This window comes from Microcebus murinus, unplaced genomic scaffold, assembly GCF_040939455.1.
Source record: "Microcebus murinus isolate Inina unplaced genomic scaffold, M.murinus_Inina_mat1.0 scaf010_hap2_Mmur4.0, whole genome shotgun sequence".
Lineage (NCBI taxonomy): Eukaryota > Metazoa > Chordata > Mammalia > Primates > Cheirogaleidae > Microcebus > Microcebus murinus.
This window is the reverse complement of record NW_027438956.1, coordinates 761,849-783,094: the sequence shown is the minus strand read 5'-3', so window position 1 is coordinate 783,094 and position 21,246 is coordinate 761,849. Positions and strand designations below refer to the sequence as shown.

Genomic DNA, 21,246 nt, shown 5'->3' with positions numbered 1-21,246 from the left:
ACGAATCTGTGACCTGAATCCCTGTGTCTGCTAGATCACCAGGAGGTGAGTTCCTTACCCACAGCTCACAATGCAAAGACACCAAGTTTACAGCTCTCACCATTTCCACCTCTCGGCCTACAGGAAGTGTTAGGAATAAAGGTTTAAAAGCGGCCATACCTGTCTCCCCACATTCTCCTGGAAGGCGGCCTGCAAGCAAAGAACAGAGGGCAGGTGAGCGAGGTTTGCTTTCCACCAAACACAGGAGATAAGTTCAAAACAAACACAGCGCAATATAAATGACCCATGGCTTGACTTTTTAAATAAAAGTCCCCAGTACTGGCTGCACAGGGCCTCAAGGGTGGCTTGTTACTCGTTTTTACATCCTGGCACTTTTTTTTTTTTTTTTTGAGACAGAGTCTCGCTTTGTTGTCCAGGCTAGAGTGAGTGCCGTGGCGTCAGCCTAGCTCACAGCAACCTCAAACTCCTGGGCTCGAGCGATCCTTCTGCCTCAGCCTCCCGAGTAGCTGGGACTACAGGCATGCGCCACCATGCCCGGCTAATTTTTTTTTTATATACATATCAGTTGGCCAATTAATTTCTTTCTATTTATAGTAGAGACAGGGTCTCGCTCTTGCTCAGGCTGGTTTTGAACTCCTGACCTTGAGCAATCCGCCTGCCTCGGCCTCCCAGAGAGCTAGGATTACAGGCGTGAGCCACTGCGCCCGGCCTTATCCTGGCACTTTTTAAAACCACAATTTATGAACTCAGGTGTATAAAATCAGACACACCCTGAAAAGTGGCCTTTAACTGCGAACACGGAGCTCCACGCCGACACCCACATGGGAGCCCCGGCCGACAGAGGTGGAAGGAGAAAGGGACGTTTGTCAGCTGGTGGCTGCAGGCTGCCTTCTCGAGGGCACACCGCCCGCAGCCACCACAGCCACAGACAGGCTCTTGGGCCCAGCACTCAGCAGGGGCTGCAGCAGACGTCAAAACCCGGCTTTACTAAACACCAGGGAGCATCTCATCTCCACAGCAGGCCCTACTCTCCCACCCCTCCCTTTCCTACTCAGTCATCCCTTAGGGGGACCCAGCCATCTGCACAGTGATGACCACGTCTCCCGTCCTGTGTGCTCCTGTGTGTCCCGGGACTGGCACCCTGACCCTCCCAAAGCACCTGGGGCTCACAGTCCTCCAGACAGGGCTGCAGACATGACAGCACATGAAGGATCCAGTAAAGCTACATACGCAACCGCATGATACAGGCCACCAGCACCGGGTGTGCGGGAGAGCAGGGACATGGGCCGGCCGGCTTCCAGGAGGGGCAGCCCCTGCCCAGGTGGAAACCCCCCCACACTCGCCTGAGGGCGTCCTGAGAGCAAGGCCCAGACAGGAGCATTGCAGAGACCCGCCCCATGGCGTGACAGTAAACTGAGGCGCGAGACCCCAGCGTCTGACCAAGAACCAGACCTGAGGGTCACGTGCAGGTGGGGAACAGGAGAACAGTGCCCCATGGGTGGCTCTCGTGTGGCTTTTAAACTGAGAGGAGGAGACCTGACTTTTGCTGTTTGCCATTTTGTAACCTTTGTGGTAAGTTCATTAAGGAAAGCAAGAAACAAAATCAGCTAAAAGACAATGCAAAAAAGACATACTGTAATGTTAACTTAAATAACACACAATAATTAGGAACATGTTTACTCCTCTAGTGACATCATTTAAAAGATAAAAATAACAAAAGATCTACATGGGAAAGCACAGCCCTGGAACAGGTAAAACCACACTGCAGAAGATGAAATTAGAGGAATCGCCCCACCCACGGCCAGGCAGCCACGTGGACGGGAACCACAGCAGAGTGCGCTGACAGAGCGGACAGGACAAAACCAGAGGGAGCAGCAGCCAGGCAAAGAGCTCTCAGGCTCGACACTGAAAACATCATCTTCAAGAGAAAAAATGTACCCACTAGTCCTCCTCAAAATTAAAAACTCGTGCCCTGAGAAAGACCTTATTTAATAGGATGAAGAGATGAGCTCCAGCCCGGGGAAAAATATGTACAAACCACACATCCAATAAAGAACCAGTGTCTGGCATATACAAAGAGCTCTCAAAATCCAATAACAAAAAAAAATCCAACTAGAAAACGAGCACAGGAGCTGAGCAGACATCTCAGCAAAGAGGACACAGATGACAAACAAGCACATGACAAGATGCACCACGTCCTCAGCCCCGGCAGAAACGCCCACTCACGCCACACGGTCTCCCCACACCTATCAGAAGGGCCAAAACTCAACGGTGGCCACACCGAACGCCAACTGGCGAGGGCGGGAGAGGGGGAAGCCTGGAGGGCTGTGTGGGACCATGAGACAGCCGGCAGCTTCTCGCAGAACCCAACGCCGACCACCGTGTGACCGGCAGCTGCGACTTCGCGTTTATGCAGAGAAACAGAACACGTCCTTGGCACAAAACCCCAGCGTGAACGTCCCTGCGGCCCAGTTCCCAATAGCCCGACCAGAAGCACCCAGACACCCCGACGTGGGGCGTGAGGCCCACTGGGCAATGGAAAGCTCCAGCACCACTGGCTCAGGGCCACCAGCAGGGGAGGTGTCCTGCCGTCACGTGCAGGGACGCTCGCTGAGCCCTTTCTCCCCTCCCTCAGAGCAGGGCTGCCCTGAGCCGAGACTGGTCACTGGGCACCATCCCACAGCCCGTGTCCCCCAATGACACCACGGTGAGGGCTGCGGTTCTTCTGGAATGCCGGGGCCGGGGACCTCATCCCAACCTGCCCTTCACAGCCAAGATGGCCCCCGCCCCGGAATCCCGCGTGTGCAGGAACCGGCATTTCCGCGTGACCCCGCTCCTGGCAGTCCCCAGCCTGCTCCTCCCAGGTCTCTCCTGCTATGGAGGCGTGAGCTCGCCAGGGACAGCACCGCAGTGACAGGGACTCGCTGGGGAGCAGCGACGGGGAGCGACAGGGAGATGGTGGCCCTACTCACCGACAGGACGGTCACAGAGCCCACCCCCGTCTCGTGTAAAGAAACGTCAACGTGAGGAAACTTACAGAGGCGGCTCTTCTGCAGTTGACGTTCCGGTCAAACACCGCGGCGATCACCAGCGCGCTGTGGAGAAGAGGGAGACGCCCAGTGAAAAGGAAGTTCACAAATACAGATGTGACATCAGGAGGCCTTTCTCTTTCTTCTGTTCTTTCGTGACTGAGGCCCCCTGACTTCTGAGCTCACCCCACAGAAACACGGTTCGGCTCGAGGGGGGGGGGGCATGCCAGGCCGGGCAGGAAGGCCCACAGGGCAGGAAGGCCCACAGGGCAGGAAGGCCCACAGGGCAGGAAGGCCCACAGGGCGGGTCCGGGCGGGGAGGCGGCCCTGGGGCTGCATCTGTCATCCCCCCCCCCAGACGCTCACACTGCAGCAGCAGCCCGACCACGTGCTCCGCACGCTGGGCAGACAAGTGACTTAGCCCTCATGGGCTAGGGCATCGCCATCCTGACAGACCCCTCGTTCGCGCCCCAGGCACTTGCACGCGGGGGACTACGGCGCAGGCTGGGGGTGGCCTTTCTGTGGCCCCCAAGGGCCGGCAACTCCCCGACAGTCCCAGGCCCACCCCTGACCCTGACTCCCGTCCTCCCTCCTCCCAAGTCCCCAGCTCTTCCGGCTTCAACAACTGCGTCCTGAGCCCAACCACATCTGTCAGCGCCCCCTGGGGGCAGAATGACACCTCCCGGAGACGTAACGTCCTGACCCCAGGACCTCTGACCACGTGTCCCTACGTGGCAGGAGGGAGGAGAGGCTGGTGCCCGCTGACCTCAGGTGACAAGATGACCCTGCAGCACTGGGTCTGGCAGCCCCTGTAACCAAGAGCCTCTTGAGACGGAGGCAGCGGCCGGTGCTTGGTGCGTGGTGCACACCTGCAGCCCCAGCACTGCAGGAGGCCGAGGCTGGAGACTCACTGGAGTCCCGAGCTCGAGTCCAGCCGAACACAGGCAGAGCTCGTCTCAGAAACCGAAACGGAAGCAGGAGGAGAAGAGGAGAACCAGGGATGTCTGCGAAAAGGACAAGGCCAGACTTGCTAGCGATAAAGGTGGAGGGAGGACCCTCGGCCCGGGCACGCGGCACCCAGGGAGCGGAAAGGCAGAACGGCCTTGACGGGGTGCCGGCAGCCCCACGGCCTCTGTGTCCGCACCATGAGACACTGTCGCCAACAGAAAGGAGCGGCCACGGAGCCATGCGATTCCATCTCTGAGACGTCCTGGAAGTGACCAGACCACGGGGACCACAACCCGACCTGGGGACTGAGCGCAGGACCTGCTCGCTACCACGGCTGCGGGCCACAGCCCGTGAACCTGGCGAACCTGCAGAACCACCTGTGAAAGGAGCAAACGGCTCTGTGTGTGAAGCAAAGAGAAGCAGTCGACAGACTGAGGCCTGGGACAGACGAGTGACAGGGTCTGCAAGCCAAGCAGGCGGGAGCCAGGCCCAGACGTCCTGCACAGGCAGTGCGCCTGCTGCTCACAGGGGTGCGGAACTTGCGGGACACGAATGCAGAGGGGCAACAGACAGGTGGACATGCATGCGGAGGGGCAACAGACGGGTGGACACGAATACGGAGGGGCAACAGACGGGTGGACACGCATGCGGAGGAGCAAACAGACAGGTGGACACGAATACGGAGGGGCAACAGACGGGTGGACACGCATGCAGAGGGGCAAACAGACGGGTGGACACACTGCGCGGGGAGGGGGTTCCAGGAAGCCGGGGCTGGGCTGGAGCTGCAGTGTCCTTTGATCGAGGAACTGTTAGCAGGGGCACAAGCAGGGGCTCGGGGGCCAGACACTGCTCTGACGCCCAGAGGAACAGCCTAGCTTCCCGGATCCCAAATCTGACCCCCTCCAAGAGGGACCGAGACTCCCAGGAAGTGGCAGATTCCAGGACGGGGCAGGGAAAAGAAGTCAGGCGCATGCTGTGGTGTCAGACAGCGAGAAATGCTCAAAGACGCAGAGACAGCCGCACGCTGAGGGGACAGGGAGGCTGACCTGCAACGGGCAACGCTGGAGCGCCCCGAGCAACAGAGCCAGCACTGCCAGCCTCGGGTCACAGTCCAGGGTGAAACGAGCATCCAGGAGCCATGCTGGCACAGACGGGGGGCCAGGGAGAGAGGCGAGTGGGGACAACCCCTGCTTGTGGAAGAACTGTGCCTGACACACAAAAGAGCAAGGGAGGGAAGCAACCGTTACCAGAGGAGTTCGAGACCAGCCTGGGCAACAGTGAGGCCCTGTCTCTACAAAAAAAAATTTTTTAAGCTTAGCCGGGGACGGTGGTGCACACTGTGGACACAGCTACTTGGGAGGCTGAGGCAGGAGGATCGCTTGCGTACAGGAGCTTGCGGTTGCTATGAGCTGTGGTGATGGCCCGCACTTCCACATGGGTGACAGAGTGAGACCCTGTCTCAATAACAAAAAAACTTCTTTGGAAAGCAGTTAACTACTTGATAGACCTTCAAAGATCCAGTATTAGTATCTGCAGTGCTTTCTGCTAATACTCCTTATACTAGTTGAAACTGAAAACAATTTCAGAAGAACTCTATTAACAGGAAATCATCCCCTTTTCTCTCTAAACTATTTTTTTTTTTTGAGACAGAGTCTCACTCTGTTGCCCAGGCTAGAGTGCCGTGGCGTCAGCCTAGCTCACAGCAACCTCAAACTCCTGGGCTCAAGCCATCCTTCTGACTCAGCCTCCCGAGTAACTAGGACTACCGGCACGTGGCCCATGCCCAGCTAATTTTTTTCTATTTTTAGTTGTTTAGCTAATTTCTTTCTATTTATAGCAGAGACAGGGTCTTACTCTTGCTCAGGCTGGTCTCCAACTCTTGAGCTCAAATAATCCTCCCGCCTCGGCCTCCCAGAGTGCTAGGATTACAGGCGTGAGCCACCACGCCTGTCCTCTAAACTCTTTATTATATAATAAACCCTGGCCAAATGAGAAAAAAAGAATGCAGGTTTAAAACTAAAGAGAATTCATCTTACTACAGCATGAACATTCTAAGAATGGCTCTGTTTCATGATGGCTTTTGCTAACAAAATCTCAGAAATCATTAAACTGTTCAAGACATGTATTAATGTGAAAATTATATAACTGCTGTTCTTAACAAAAAACTAATATTTTATTCTAAATATATTCTCAGAATTGACGGAAGATTAAGTATTACATTTACATATTGGTAACAGCTTCATTTTCTAAGATCCATAAAATCGTGCGTTCTAGGAAAAGACACAGACCGAGAAGTTCCCGCCTTCCTTGAATATCCCCCACGAGAGACACGGAGGCTCACACCTTCACAACTCTCACTCCAGCCCATAATACCAAAATGTCCATACTGAATTCTTAATATTTCTCATATTTGCCCTAAATTACTATTTTTTAGTTATGGAGCATTGATTAATAAGAATGGAACGTATACAAGGAAGAAACTGAAAATCCTCTTCCATTCTCACAAGCCAGCCGCGACACCGTCGAGGTGTCACCAGCCACTGCCACCTGTCCCTGCTGAGGCCAGACCAGGGCCCCGGGCACAAAGACAGAACCAGGAGCCTCCCGCTCTGCCCCACCAAGCTTCACTCCAGGCGCAGAGCCGGCCAGGCCGAGCTTGCTTCCTGCCTCACTCCCAGCCTGGAGGAGCCTGCTCTGCAGAACGGGGAGGGGCTCCCAGCGTGGCCTCCCTTCCTCTCGGCCCAGCACCGCAGTGCGCAGCCAGGGGGAGGGCTCTGTCCCACCCACTCTTCCTCCTGCGTCACCTAAGCGCAGCCCGCCTTGGGGGTGAGAGCACGCTCGCCTGCAGGCATCTCTCCCCAGTGTCAGAGCCAGTGCCACAGGCGCAGGTGGGTCAGCCACCCTCCCCCGGGGACCCTCCAGTGAGGACCAGCCCACTCGCTCCAGCGCTTCAGTTTGTGGATCCTGGAACAATCGCTCTGGAAAGGACTGTGCTCCTGGTCTCCAAGCAGAAGATGCTCCACCTCTGCTTCTCCACCCCTCGCCAGGAGCAGCTGCTCATCTCTGGGCCGTGCGGCCACTGCCCTTCGCTCTCCGTGGTGAGCACGCCGTCTGGCAGGCACAGCAGGAGCCATGAGACACGCCCAGCCTGTGAGCCGCACAGCACACGGGCAGTTCACGTGGACCAAGGGGACAGCAGAGGCTTCAGTATGAAACGTGACCACAGCAAGGAGCAACACACGGCCTCACCCACTTTAACCAACTTGGCTCCTGCTCTTACAAGTAAATGTCATAAATAGTTACTGCTTTATCTATCTACTTTTCACCAAACCTCACAGAGTGTTATAGAACAAACATAACAGTGCTTGAAAAACAGAGCTGCTAACTAACCATAGATTTCAAAGTTAATTCAACAAATTAACGCGTGTACCTATGCATGGAACATGTGTGTTTTATTTTGTTTTTAAAAGGGGGGTTCTCGCTCTGTTGCCCAGGCTGGAATGCAGTGACACCATCACAGCTCACTGCAACCTCCAACTCCTGGGCTTAAGTGATCCTCCTGCCTCAGCCTCCCAAGTAGCTGGGATTACATATGTCACCACGCCTGGCTCATTTTTTTTATTTTTTGTGGAGACAGGGTCTCACTCTTACTCAGGCTGGTCTAGAACTCCTGAGCTAAAGCGATCCTCCTGCCTCGGCCTCCCTGACTGCTGGGATTACAGCATGAGCCACTGGGCCCACCTTGCAACAGGTTTTTAAATACTATATTTGAACTAAATTTTAAAAAAAACTACTCTGTTTTCACATTTTCAGAACAGAACTGGCTTATCTAGAAGTGTTAGCATGTTTCAAACACGAACAGGTTTAATGACACTGGTTAGGCATACAACATAAAAGCTCCTTCCCATCCCACTGCTCCCACAGGGCCCCCAGCGCCCCACGGGGCCTCCCTGTCCTCCTCCGCAGGACAGGCCTGAGGGCAACGCAGTTTGCGACGCAGTTCAGCGGGAGCTGGGAGCCAGACCGCAAACCAGTGGGGAGGCCGGCTGTGAGCTGAGTCGTGCTGTGTCTCACCCGCCTGGCTTCCCCGGAGAAGTCTGTGTGAAACCTCCCCAGGTTTCCCAACACAGAAGAGACTGCGTCCAACAGAAAGGGGTGCTGCGTTCTCTCCCACAGGAGGCAGGAGCCTGCGCGCCCCAACCTGCCACAGGCTTGGCAAGGGGCCAACCTCCTTGACCCAACTCAGCTCTTATTTGTATGACACTTTGCACCAGTAAAGGGCAAAATACGCTGTTCACCTCGGGTAACAATGACTCTGTTATTTTGAAGTCAAAAATTTTGAGAATATCAGACAATAATTTATTGTTCATCCATGGGTTTCTTTCTTTCTTTTTTTTTTTTTTAAGTTACACATCATATCTTTCTTCCAAGTAAAACGTAAAACCTGCCTATGGCTAAATTCTGTTCCCCTAAGCCCTAAAAACCAAAGCTCGCACGAGTTAACAAGACGGCAAAACACGGGAAACCCGTGAAGCACTTCTGGGTCACGGCAGAGCTGACGTGGAGACCAGATCCGGCAGCTCCAGTGGGGTGGACCCCGGTCAGTAGTAGCTACTTAACTTTTCTTTAAAGACAAGCGCTGACTTCCCCTGAAAGTCGAACACGGAGTGAGAACAAGACATAGCTTTGAGCAACGCTTGCTGTTTCCTGGCTTTTCAGGACAGTCTTGCCCTGGGGGGAGAGATCTCCCTTCTGGGGCGCAGCCCACGCCGCCCGGCAGGTTTGCTCCTGGTGAGCCGCGCTGGCGGCTGCCCAGCAGGGGCGTCACCGCAGCTCTGCTTACAAAAGAGTTTCAGGTGAGGAAATCGCTGGGAGGTGACAATCAAAGCACCGCACAGCACAGCGTCCATCTTCCTTCTCCTTCTTGCCAATCAGCTTTTGACTGCTGGTCAGAAGATGCCTCTGGGCAACTCGCAGCCATTCTGCGCCGTTTCAACTCTGCGAGCTCCGTTCCCCGATCACACCTGCCCTTCAGGACCCATCACTGCCACGCAAAACAGTCACTCCACCTGCCACGCCGTGCACAACGCAGAGGAAATGAGGGTTTTCAAAACTAACCAAAACTGCCCTAAAACATGACAAAATTTACCTAAAAAGTTTCTTTTTGATGTTTACAGAACAGAGAAGGGCAGTATAAATTCACACTGTAAGGCGGAAAAACAGTTAATCCAAGTTTCTTTAGCAGAGCATCAGTGAACAGTCATGAAGAATAAGCCGCCAAGCCCCGAGTACGGGGAGTGGGCACCGGCTGCCCTGCGCGACGCTGCCCGGCGTTTGCTGTTTGGAAACTGTGTTTGATCTCAGCTGTCTGCGTCCCCAGGACCCACCGACGAATGCGTGAAAGTGTGAAGACACAAAGATTTTATCCTGTGCCCGAGTTAATGGGCTTAGAGCTGATCATTAAACGTGGCCACCGATGACAAAGGCAGCGGGCAGGCCTGAGTGACACGCCCCACCGATACCCGGGCGGGCACAGGGCTTGCGGGCAGGGAGGCTCACACAGCAGCATCCCACACGCTCCCCGGCGCACCTGCCCACCCTCCCCCGCCGGAGGCCTGCAGTCCGGATCGGCAGGGAGGGCTGGGGCACAGGCTCCCTCGGAACCTGTCAGACTGGCCTGGAATCTGCCGCCGGCGGGCGAGGCCCCACAGGGCACTCACTGACGCCAGGACGGGCACAGGTAAAGGGGCGAGAGGCGCCTTTCTCAGCAGGACTTCTCGGGCTGCCAGCGGCTCCTCTTCTGAGCAGAGGTCAGAAGGGCTCTGACCTTCCTGGGACCTGTCGCCCACCGCCCGCCTGCCCAGGGCGCAGTGCCAGGTGCGCGGCAGACCCATGAGGCCCGCCGAGGAAGCCCAGACACCCCCGACGGGAAAGGCGCCAAGCGGGACCCACCCGCACACACCAGTCATTCTCTGGCTGTGTGAGTTACGGCCTTTCTGGAGAGTGACGTCATTCCTAAAGCCTGCAGGTGACAGCCGCTCGGTCCTCCAGGCCTAACTCGGGGACTTCAGTCCTGCTGGCCACCTCCACCCCCCGAAGGCCCCTACACAAGCCCCTGGGGACCCCATCCCACACCCAGCTGCAATTCACAGCTGGGCAGACCACAGCCAGGTCCACGCCAGCCACGTGCTGCAGCTGCTCCACAAACCAGCCCTGGGGCCAAGATCCCCGGGGCCTGAGGAGCCGTGCGGGGCCAGCTCACCGGCTCCACGTCTCTCCTGCTCCTAGAAACGAAGGGCGACCCTGGGGTAAAGGTGCCCCTGCCCCAGCACCTGTGGGGACTCCACACCCCATGCAGCAACACACACAGGGGACAGGGCCCGAGGAGCACACAGTGGCTGCGCAGGCCTTGAACTCCCCAGAGCACATGCAAGGCCCGGCTCCACGTCCATCCTCAGTGTTTCTCGCAGACAGACACCTCACTCTGTAAAGTCACCGCTGGGATCACATGGGGACCAAGGTCTGCAGTTGCAGAAGGCAGCACCTCTCTGCCTATCCTGGGCTGGTGGGAACTTCTCGTACCCGCCGCTCCCTCCACCCCCGCTGGGTGCTGCCCACTGGGTGCAGGTGCTCTCCTGGGACCCTCCGCCACATCTCTTCTCTTCACATGGGCAACCTGACCTCAGACTCCACCCTCACACCCTCAAAGGGACCCAACCTCTCACCCAAATCAGAACAGAGTGAGGCGGGCACACGCCCTCGCTCTGCGCCATGTCCTCGGCCAGCAGCAGCCCAGGGGTCCCCGAAAGGGCGGCACAGGCTCTTGTAGTATTTGTAGCTCTCAGAGAAGATACCAAGCCAAAAATGGAACCTGTGGGGACCGTTTTCACTGAGACGGGACCCGACTGTGCAGAAGCAGCCACACGTCCACAGGACAGGTCCCTTCCCCGCCTCACAGCAGGTCTCGGGAGAGGCAGCGCCAGCCCCGGAGCCAGAGCCCACGGTCAAGCTCAGGCCAGGCTGTGCCCGGCACCTGCCAGCTACTAGAGTGGGCGAGTCTCCTCGCGTCCGTCCTCACTCCACCCTCAGGGAGGCCTGACTGACCGGAGCCTGGTCTGCAGGCTTCACACACCAAGGGAGACGCCGTCCACCCAGGGAAGCTTACTGTTCTGTGACAGCTGACACAAACAGTGAGAAACGTAAACGTTCTTGCTTTCTCTCCCTAGTTACAAGACCGACTTCCAAAACGTTGGACATCAGGACAGAAAGCAACAGGAAAAACCTTCCCCAAAGCCGTGTTGGACAATACACAGTCGAGTGCACAGAGCAGTGGGCAATGGACCATGAGGGCGCACACGGCAGGGCCCAGGCTCAGTGGACACCCTCGGCCTGTCCTCACCACCCTTCCTCCTCCTCTGCAAGACGCTGCTCCCTGAAGACCACGAGCCACAAGCCCCCGGGCAGCAGCACCATCAGCGTGGCTGTCAGGGACAGAGACAGGCAGAGGTGTGGCCACACCTGTCCTCTGCCACCCTGGCCTCAGGTAAGCCACTCTGCACAAGGCACCCGCAACACAAGCACCCTGCGGCTGCCGCTCCCCTCCAGGTGGACAAGACAGCGAAGGCAGCAGGTTTACAACTTCCTCGGGAAACGCCTTATCTCCTCAAGCAGGGCAGGACCCTCATGCTCCACAGGCTTTGCTCTGGTGCAAGAATCTAGGTTGTGAAACACAGGCCCATGCTGCACCCCCAGGGTCCCTATCTTGACCCTGCTAAATGTGCGGGGAGAGAACCAACAGTGAGAACAGAATGAGGCTCTAAGCTGGGGCCCACACTGGTCTGAGACTGGGGTGCTGCCAGGCAGCTGCCCTCATGGCCCCGCCGCCCACCCCGCACTCTGCTGCTGCTGTCAGGAGCGCCTGGAGCAGCAGGGCCCAGTGCAGCAGGGCTGATTCAGCACCCAGGGTGCCTACCCTGCCCAGGCCAGGGAGGCAGCATGAGCCCCGGACAGAGGCCTCTCTGGGGCCGGCTCAGACCTGGGTGTTCTCACGTTCCTCCTGGGCATCTTATAGAGAACTCGAAGTGCCACCTCCCGCAGAGCTGTGGGAGGCAGCTGACAGGACCCGGGCATGGTTGTGAAATCCGTTTTCCTTGTTCATTTTCCTAGTAAAAGTTGTCAGGTAAAGTGCTGGTGTAAATCTCGGGGTGACTCAGCCGTGGGCTCCCACGCCTGTGACGAGCACTGAGTCACCTCGCTGCAGACCCACCTCTGGCTCTCAGCAAACAGGGAGAAGTGGAGCGCCGGCCCTCTCCATCCCATAGCTAACTCCAGCCCAGAAGCAGAGCAGCAAATCGGCGCGCCACAGTTAACTCAAGAACTTACCACGCTGGGGACACACTTATCCTCCATTTTTCCTAAACGAAAAACATCAGATCCTGAACATCGACCTGGACATGCTGCGGGGTGTGGCCAGGCACACGCAGGAGCCACGCACCCTGCATGCGGCACCCGCCAGCCACGGCTGGCGCACGGCTCGGGGTTCTAGAGACCATACCAACCTGCTGGCTTCAGCTATTCCCTCGGACGCCAGAGGAAGAGTGAGGCCCCCCCTCAGAGGGCTGCTCTGAAGTATTTATTCACACGTCTCAGGGGAGCTGCAAACAGAGCGCGCCAGCGAGTCCTGCTGAACATCGAGCGCTTGTCGCAGACGGCAAAATACAATGGCCAGACAAAACCCAGCCCTCAGCAACAACACACACCATTGAAGGTTTCCTTTTCCAACACATCCACCACATTCCAGAAAATCTCTTAAGGAGAAGGCTGCAGACAGCCAAATTTCCAAAAGTCACCGGTCGGGGCCTGGCGCGGCAACCCTGGGGTGTGCACGCCTGATCACGCACACGTCCTGTGCTCCTCCCACACCACCAGAGAGCCCGGTCACCCTCACCCGAGGACCCGCTGACCGCAGGCTGCCACACGCATCTGGCTGGACAGCTCACCCATAAAATGGTACTCGGCCCCACGCCATACAGACCCTCTCCTCCTACCGTGTCTTACTGCAGGTGAACACCCCTCTGCGCGCCACCCCTGGGGGGCCCTCACACGACCATCGGGGAGGCACACGCCACGACCCTCAGGCTTTACCTCGAAATCGCCGTCACGAAGGGCGTCAGCTCCTGCGGCTCGTAGGCACGTGCGAAGGACCAGCACACGTAGCAGGCGGCATCCCTGACGTTGGCGCCCACGCTGCAGGCGCCCCGCTTCTCTTCGTAGGTCAGCGCCTTCAGGACCACGGGGACGGCTGGGCGGGAGACAAAGAGTGTGAGAAGCGGCCACACAGGGCTTCCAATGACCAGCGTCTGCGTCAAGGCACAGCCACGGCCCCAAACGAGACACATGAGAAGCGCGGGGTCAACCAAAGTCACTGTGAGACGCATGGCCTTGTCAGAAAATAAACATCTGGGAGGAAAACAGGAGATTTTTCAAATCAAGTGAAGAAGGATTTCTAGAAGTTCCCCTGAAATCACGTGAAGAAGAGAAAGTTCATTCTGCACAGCATAGAACACGGCAAGCGGCCGCAGACTCAGTCTGAGGAGGCCAGCGAGAGGCAGCTGCCACGAGGGAGGGTGGCACTGCTGTGGGGACGCCAGCCCTGAGCCCGGCGGTCCTGGCGCCACACAGAGAGCAGCCCGGCAAGCTCCGGGCACAGCAGACGCGGGTCACAGATGCTCTGGGCCGAGGGGTGGGGGTGGCATCCCGTGTGTGCTCTGTCATGCCAAATACCTGTAAACTTAAGGCAACTCCAGTACCTAACGGATCATCTTTCTGGTCCATTTAAAAATGCGTAATTGAGTGATCTGAGATCACATGATTTCTGACGTAAAGATATGAGACAATTTTAAAACTCCTGGTGAGGATACTGGAACATCTAAAGGAGCCAAAACTTTACTCACCTAATTTATTAGATTCATGTATTTCAAGTACTTTGGAAGAGTTTGCTTTTTAGAGACACATACGTACATTACTTAAAAACAAAATAAAATATGTTACATTTATGCATTGGGTTTAAAATATTTAAGGAATTTAATTAATTTTATAAATGAACCAAATGTTAATTTTTAAAAGCCTCTTAAAAATAATCAAAGGAAAACATAGTAGAGAAAAGTTTAGGAAACATTTATGTTGTAATTCAAAAATAAAATGTTCATTTCTATGTCACACTAAATGAAATTTTCTGAAATACCATGCTAAAAACTCCAATCTTATTGGATTCAAGACAGACAACTAAAATATAGCACACTAAGCAACTCACACTGGTGTTTAAAAAATTATTAAAATTAAGAATGCATGAAATATCTATTCATAAAGTAAGTGGGACAAACGTCTCCCCGCTCCTGGGCACGGCAGCCCCCAGCAGAACCACTTCTGCTGACCAACAGCGGACTCAACCCGCCCCTGAGACGTGGACGGCCACAGAGACGGCCCATGCCCCAGAGGCAGCCGGCGCAGGACCCAGAGCAAGGCTGGGGGGGGCGTGTCCTTCCACAGGTCATGCACAGCACAAAGTCTGCAGAGCAAAGCCGGGCACAGCAGCTGCCCTCCCAGGGGCAGGCGCCCGCCGCAGCGACCAATGCAGGATTCGCACGCACGCCGAGCTGGGTGATAGCACGTGGATGCCGCCTGAGACAAGTTGAAGGTAGGGGATTGGCCACTGAGCAAAGAAAACACAACGCAGCCCAACAGGCGGCGGCCAGCTGGACGGGCGTGAGGGGCACAGCGCAGCTCAGGCCCGCGGGGAACCAGCTCCACGCCCAGGGCCGCGCACGCAGCCTCCAGTGCTCCATCTGCAGCCTGACACCACAGAGCTGGGGAGGACACTCCAGGTGTGGGCATGTGAGGTACCAATTACATGCACACACCACTGTTGGCAAACAGATCGCCTCCCAGGAAAACACACCTGGAAATCTTAGGCAAAAAAATCACAAGAAGTCACTGTAGGTCTACCAATATTATCTACCAATTTCCCCTGCAACTTTTTGCATCTAGGGATTTCTTATTCCACATGTTAAATAGCAACAAAAAATGGACATGATTCTGTACAGTTTATTTATATACTTATGGTGATTTTTATTGACTATGAAATTTTTACTTATAAATTGACTTAAAACTACATAAAAAGAACTTTCTCCAAAATAAAAAGCTCAAAGGTACTGTGACATCCATCACACAGGAGGAGGACCCCAGAAACAGCTCCCCACAGGCTCCTGCTCATGGGTACCGGCCTGCACAGAGGGCCCACCGAGGACGCCCACGCCTGCCCGGCCCCGCCCTGCCGGGGACCGCAAGCAAGGCCCGTCCCGCCAAGCCTCACTCCTTCAGGACAACCTGCTGGGGTGTGCCACGGCTCTGTCCCCGTGCTTGCTCTTGCCCCGGCTATACCATGCTCGCCTCACGCACAGCAGCCACCCCCTTCTCTGACTGCTCCCCACCCACCGCCAGCAGAGCCCCCTCCCTGCTCCCACTTGCAAAGCTCGTCCCAGGGCCTGCCCCGCTCCCGCGGGCCCTGCGCTCCCCAGTTCCCTGTCCCATGAGAGGTCGGAGCTGGCAGCACGAGGTGACCTTCACGGACGAGAGGCCCTGACGCCGACCAGTGTTGGCCTCCATCAGCCAGCAAACCGGAAACACCACGCTCCGTGGTTTCAAAGAACATCTATCACTCCTCAAAAACGTCTATCGTTTGCCCTCTAAAAACGAAGCTCACGGTCAGGCTCGTGGAACACGCACAAAACACTCGATCAAACGAGAGTGCACCACTGCATCTGCTGTAGACAAAGTCACTGAATCTCATAAGTGAATTTAAAATGATTATCTCAGCTCAAACAAAACCAAATCTGTAACCCTTAAAAGGTCCTCCGTTGTTCCCCCTGGAAAACTCCTAGCTCACTGGCATTACTCTTGGATTTCTAACACTGCTCACATTCACCTTCTGTGCTGACAGGGGAGCCCTTCATGGCCACAGACGTCAGACTAACAGGCTGTGGCACCTTTCGGAGAAGAGCATCGTTTAACACGGCATCACTGCAGGCAGGTTCCCACCAAGGCCACCTGAGCACCTGCCCAGGCAGTCCTGGGGAGACCACTCGGCAGCTCTGCAGCCTCGGGGAATCTGGACACTGACTGCTGAGTCCCAATTTGTCGGGCCACTGGACAAAATCAATTTCCAGACAGACAGTCGTGAGTGACAGCGGTCAGTCAGCACTTTCAGCATCCACTTCAGCCTCTTTTGCTCCTGGAAACGGCTCGGCGCTGCCCAGAGAAGCCACCGAGGTGAGGACCTCCCACCTCAGCCCACCAGGGCCTGACTTGGTCGGAGGGCCCAGTTTCTGTTCCCATGTCAAACTGAGAGGGCTCTCTAAAGGGCCACTGTCCTTGGCCAGTGGGGTGAGGCAGCCACAGGAGACACACACGTTACGGGCTCATGCCACCGACGGGCACCTGCCTTGACACACCACAGGCTTTTTCATGGCTTGATTGGCAGTTCTTCCGGGGAAAGCAGACGGCCTAGCAGGTCACCCAGAGGCCGACCTGGCCCACTTCTCTGCCTCGAGGAAAAAAGGCCAGTTCATGAGAGGACTGCAGGCTGTGCCCTGGGGTAGCCACCTGGCCTTCTAATGTCACACAGGGGAGCTTCTCCATGTCCTGCTGTGTGCCGCCACAGGCCTAAGCAGAGAGCAGAGCCCACCTGGGCCTCAGGCGCCCCACCATGCTGCCACGATTGTCCCACAGAGCCCCCGCCAGCCTCTTTGCATGCTGGTCCACAGTAGTCTCCAAGTCTCCGTCCGTCCTGCCATTCTCCATGGGGAAGCCCCAACCACCCTCGGCAACACCTGCAGCGGCGTCAGTGGCTAAGACCCGAGCGCAGGTGAAGTGGCAGCTGCCAGCAACACCTTGCTGCTGCCGGAGCCTGTGATGCCCTCCTCACAAAAAGGAAAGGAAATTGATTTGCAGAAAGTGAAAGCTCAGAGAAGGAGAGCGAGTGAGATGACAGCTTTCCTTAGCAAGAATATGGAAAACCAGCCTGTCGGCTCTGATTCATCCCCACGCAGGAGCTGCAACCCAGGGGTGGGAGGATGGGTCAGGCCTGCGCCTGCCGCTCCTGAGCAGGGCACTCGGCACCCCCGACCCTCTCCAGCCCCTCTGTGTAGATGGGAAGTCCCAGCCTTCTAGCTCTGACACTTAGGTACCCAGACAATAGGAGACAGACCAGCCTCAGTGGCCACACCAGGTATACAATGGCCACACCAGGTACTCACTGGCCACGCCAGGTACTCAGTGGCCACGCCAGGTACTCAGTGGCCACGCCAGGTACTCAGTGGCCACGCCAGGTACTCAGTGGTCATGCCAGGTACACAATGGCCACGCCAGGTACTCAGTGGCCACGCCAGGTATTCACAGCAGCCACATCAGGTACTCAGTGGCCATGCCAGGTACTCACTAGCCACACCAGGAACTCAGTGGCCACACCAGGTACTCAGAGGCCACACCAGGTATTCACAGTAGCCACACCAGGTATGTGGGCAATCAAAAAGCTGTGGGGGGGAGGGGGGAAGGGGCGTGGGCATTTGGAATAGAAACTCCTCTTTGCCCTAAACTTTAAGAGTCATTATCAGACAAAAAAAAAAAATTAAAAATGACTCTTTCCAGATTCAACAGGTTCAAAATAAGGAAACTATTCAATAGCTTTGAACAAAACCCTTTCTCATGGTTCCAATTACACACTGCAAATGCATGTCAAATATATAACATACCCCAGAGGGCTTCCTTTTGGCAACGCAGAATCCAGCAATGTAATTTAAATACCCTTCTCTCTAGACAGCATGTCATTTGTTTAACGCCAAGTGCCTCAGGAAAAAACAGCCTCCAGGTGAGAGAAACGACTTAACCCTCCAAGTGCCGAACTCCCCACTGTGGGGTCTACAGACAGCACAGCCCCAGGCAGAGAGGGAGCCCAGCATTCTCTGCAGAGGCAGAAATCATCCATCCCTAGGAAATCATTGCACAGTTCATCTTTGACAACTAATGAGACTTACTAATTTTAAAAACAAATATCACTTTTAGGCATAAACTGGACTGTGCTGGACTTGCGCAGGTCTCCTTGGTGCAAACCACACCTTGTCGGGCCTTCTCTGTTGGACACGCAGGTAGAGAAGGGCAGAGCTGAGGGGTACACGGTGAGTGGGCAGGGAAAGACGTGGCTCCCAGAGGAAAGTGGAGACCTGAGCTGCTCCATCCAGCCCGAGGAGGCTGCCGTGGACAGGGCGTCTCCTGGCCTCACACAGACCCAGGGGCCGTGGGGAGCTGGGCCAGGAAAGCTCCAGCTTCCCAGGAGCGGGTGTGGCTGCCCCTACGGAGCTTCCACCTCAGCCACCAGCACAAACAGCCACCATACCTTTCTCAAAAATGCAGTCCGACTTGCTCAGAGAAATGCCAGCGCTGAGCTGGCTGGGGCAGAAGGAAATGACGGACAGAGATCTGCCTCCACAGACATCTGGGTTTTCAGTTCCCATAGGACATGTCATAAAACGTGTCTCCAAGGCCCTGGGTGGGGCTGCGGGTCTCGGCAGCTGGCCTTGTGCCTGTGGCCCCCGTGACCACACAAGGGAACACAGGCATGCAGCCTGCCCTCAGACGCAAGGGACCCCACCCAGGGACACTGGGAGACCCCACCAGGCCCGGCACCTTGCTGTGCTGTGTGGGTGGGGCCCTGGCCCGCTCTCCCCACCCCAAGCACACTCCCTCAGCCCTGGGGCAGGTAGACCCCAGCAAGCCCAGACCCACTCTCTTCCCACAGGAAAGGCACATGGCTGCGCTGGTCCAGGAAATCCTCCCACCCACTAGTCCCCTGGGAACCAAGAGCCCACCTACAACCGCCCACTGAGCCTACAGGGTGAAGAGCCCAGGCTGCTCTGTGCAGGGCCGGGACAGCCCCTCCCTCAGCAGGTGTCCTGAAGATCACCTGAGTTCCTGCCACAGGGGAGGCACACCTCAGGTTCTCGGGGTGGCCATCATCACGACACACATTAGCCCACACGGAAGGCACAGAAGCCAGGCCACCCAACCGTCACCAAACTCGGGGTTTTACAGTCACTGGGTAAGAGCACAGAGCGTATCCACCGTGACAGGTAAGTCCTGGAGAACACAGAGGGCCGAGCACAGTCTGCCTGGGTGACAGCGATAAGGAAAACCATGGGCTGGGACAATCATACCATAGTATGTTTTATGTTCTGTGGACTCCATTTGTTTCTTAATGAAATGAAGAAGTTAGATCCCTCAAAGACACCTGGAAAAGCAAGTGAAATTTAAAAAGCACCTAACAGGTGACTCATCTCTTACCCACTCTCCTAAAGCAGCAAGAGACGTGACGTGGAGGCCGCACAGCCACCCAGAGACCTCCGGGGACAGGCAGCGGCTAGCGCCCTCCTCGCCGGAAGGCGCCTCCTAAGAACAGATCCCAGCGCCACCCTGCAGAGGCTGCACCGAAGATGTCGATCCACTCAGCCGGCACCGACTGTGAGTCGCACAGGAACGGCGTGAGCAGCACGTGTGCCCCCCGCTGAAGAGCAGACACGGCTGAATCGGCCCTGCGCCCTCTGCCCTTCCCAGGCCTGGCAGTCCTCGGGGAGAGCTGGCTGTCCCAAGGGCCCAGTGCTGCTGCCCCTCTCGCAGGGAGCCATGCCCGAGCCCAGGGGAGCTCAGCCCTTGGGCCAGTGCTGTGCTCGGGAGCACCGAGGAGCACCCCTCCCCACACACGACACCCGTGCCGCCCACGGAGGCCGCAGCACACCCTCAAGCACACTGCCTCCCACACTGCAGGTATGGAATGATTTTGAGTGAACAGGTGTTTCTCCTCCATCCTTTCTCCACAAACACTCATCACTTGTGATGTTTTTTCCCTATCTCTGTGCTTCTGTGTCACTTTATAATGTTTTAAAACTGCTTAAGTCATTCATCCTGGAAATATTTCCCTCACATTGATCTCGAGCATAACCGTCCTCCGTGTTTCTCCGTCCCTGAAGGGTAACACAGGAATGCCGCTCTGCCCTCAAAACCAGGTCCGACGTGAGCTGCTTCGGCCTCGCCTGGCTGTACGTACACAGCGTACAGCCTCCAACTCGGAAGGGAAAACTCTCTTCTTCCTCCTGCCGAGCACCCACCTCCCAGCCTCAGGCAAACACGGAGAAGCCTGTGCGCTGAGGGCAAAGCCAGGGCCTGGACACAGGTGGACACCACGGGAGGACAGCGACTGAGGTCAGCGTGGTCGGTTCTCACACCACAGTCCCTGGGCTCTGGGAAGTCACATACAGAAACCAAAATCCAGCCTTCTTATCTGCAATCTACAACATTAATAAGCCGAACGGGCCAGGCGTGGTGGCTCACGCCTGTAATCCCAGCACTCTGGGAGGCCGAGGCGGGTGGATTGCTCGAGGTCGAGTTCGAAACCAGCCTGAGCAAGAGCGAGACCCCGTCTCTACTATAAATAGAAAGAAATTAATTGGCCGACTAATATATAGAAAAAAATTAGCTGGGCATGATGGTGCATGCCTGTAGTCCCAGCTACTCGGGAGGCTGAGGCAGAAGGATCACTTGAGCACAGGAGTTTGAGGTTGCTGTGAGCGAGGCTGATGCCATGGCACTCACTGTAGCTTGGGCAAAAAAGCGAGACTCTGTCTCAAAAAAAATAAATAAATAAAAAAAAATAAGCCTCCCGAAGAGGCGTCAACAGTGGGCAGCGACCTTCCCCCTGGCCCTCACGGCACAGCAGCAGGAAAGCCTCCACCAGACACTCCCACCCCGGGTCCCATCAGCCGGAGGGAGACTGCCACACTGACGGAAGGCCAGTCCCAGCCCGGGGCAGCCGCCTGGACTCTCACAAAGCTCCACACAGGAGACTGATTTCTCCGCCACCGCCTGACCCGTGCCCAGCGTCCGCACACACACGCTGGCAGTTAAGCTGACTGGCTGCTGGAAGGTGGTTCCTAAGCTGAAAAGAGCTGGCAGAACATCACCTACTGTACTAATAGCAAATAAATAATTTGCTGAGCAATAATCCTCGAATAGACACTATAACCTCATACCACAACACTAAATTTTTAATTTTTTCAATACTAAAAACCCACACTTTGAAACCTTTTCTCTAAGATTCCCACTCTTTATGCATCTCATGCGCCTCAGCACATTTCATTCTCCCAAACCGTGACGAGGGACCATT

General features: G+C 56.0%; 1 protein-coding gene across 3 annotated transcripts in view; it reads right to left on the bottom strand.

Moving 5' to 3' along the window:
- Nucleotides 1-21,246, bottom strand: part of TBCD (tubulin folding cofactor D) — a 132,155-nt gene that overhangs the window by 40,260 nt on the left and 70,649 nt on the right. For all 3 annotated transcript variants that reach the window (XM_075999848.1, XM_020281167.2, XM_020281169.2), the window contains 3 exons: nt 13,122-13,278; nt 3,038-3,095; nt 160-189 (listed from right to left, as the gene is read on the bottom strand). In XM_075999848.1, coding sequence (XP_075855963.1) covers nt 160-189; nt 3,038-3,095; nt 13,122-13,278 — 245 coding nt within the window. The remainder of the gene's footprint in view (nt 1-159; nt 190-3,037; nt 3,096-13,121; nt 13,279-21,246) is intronic.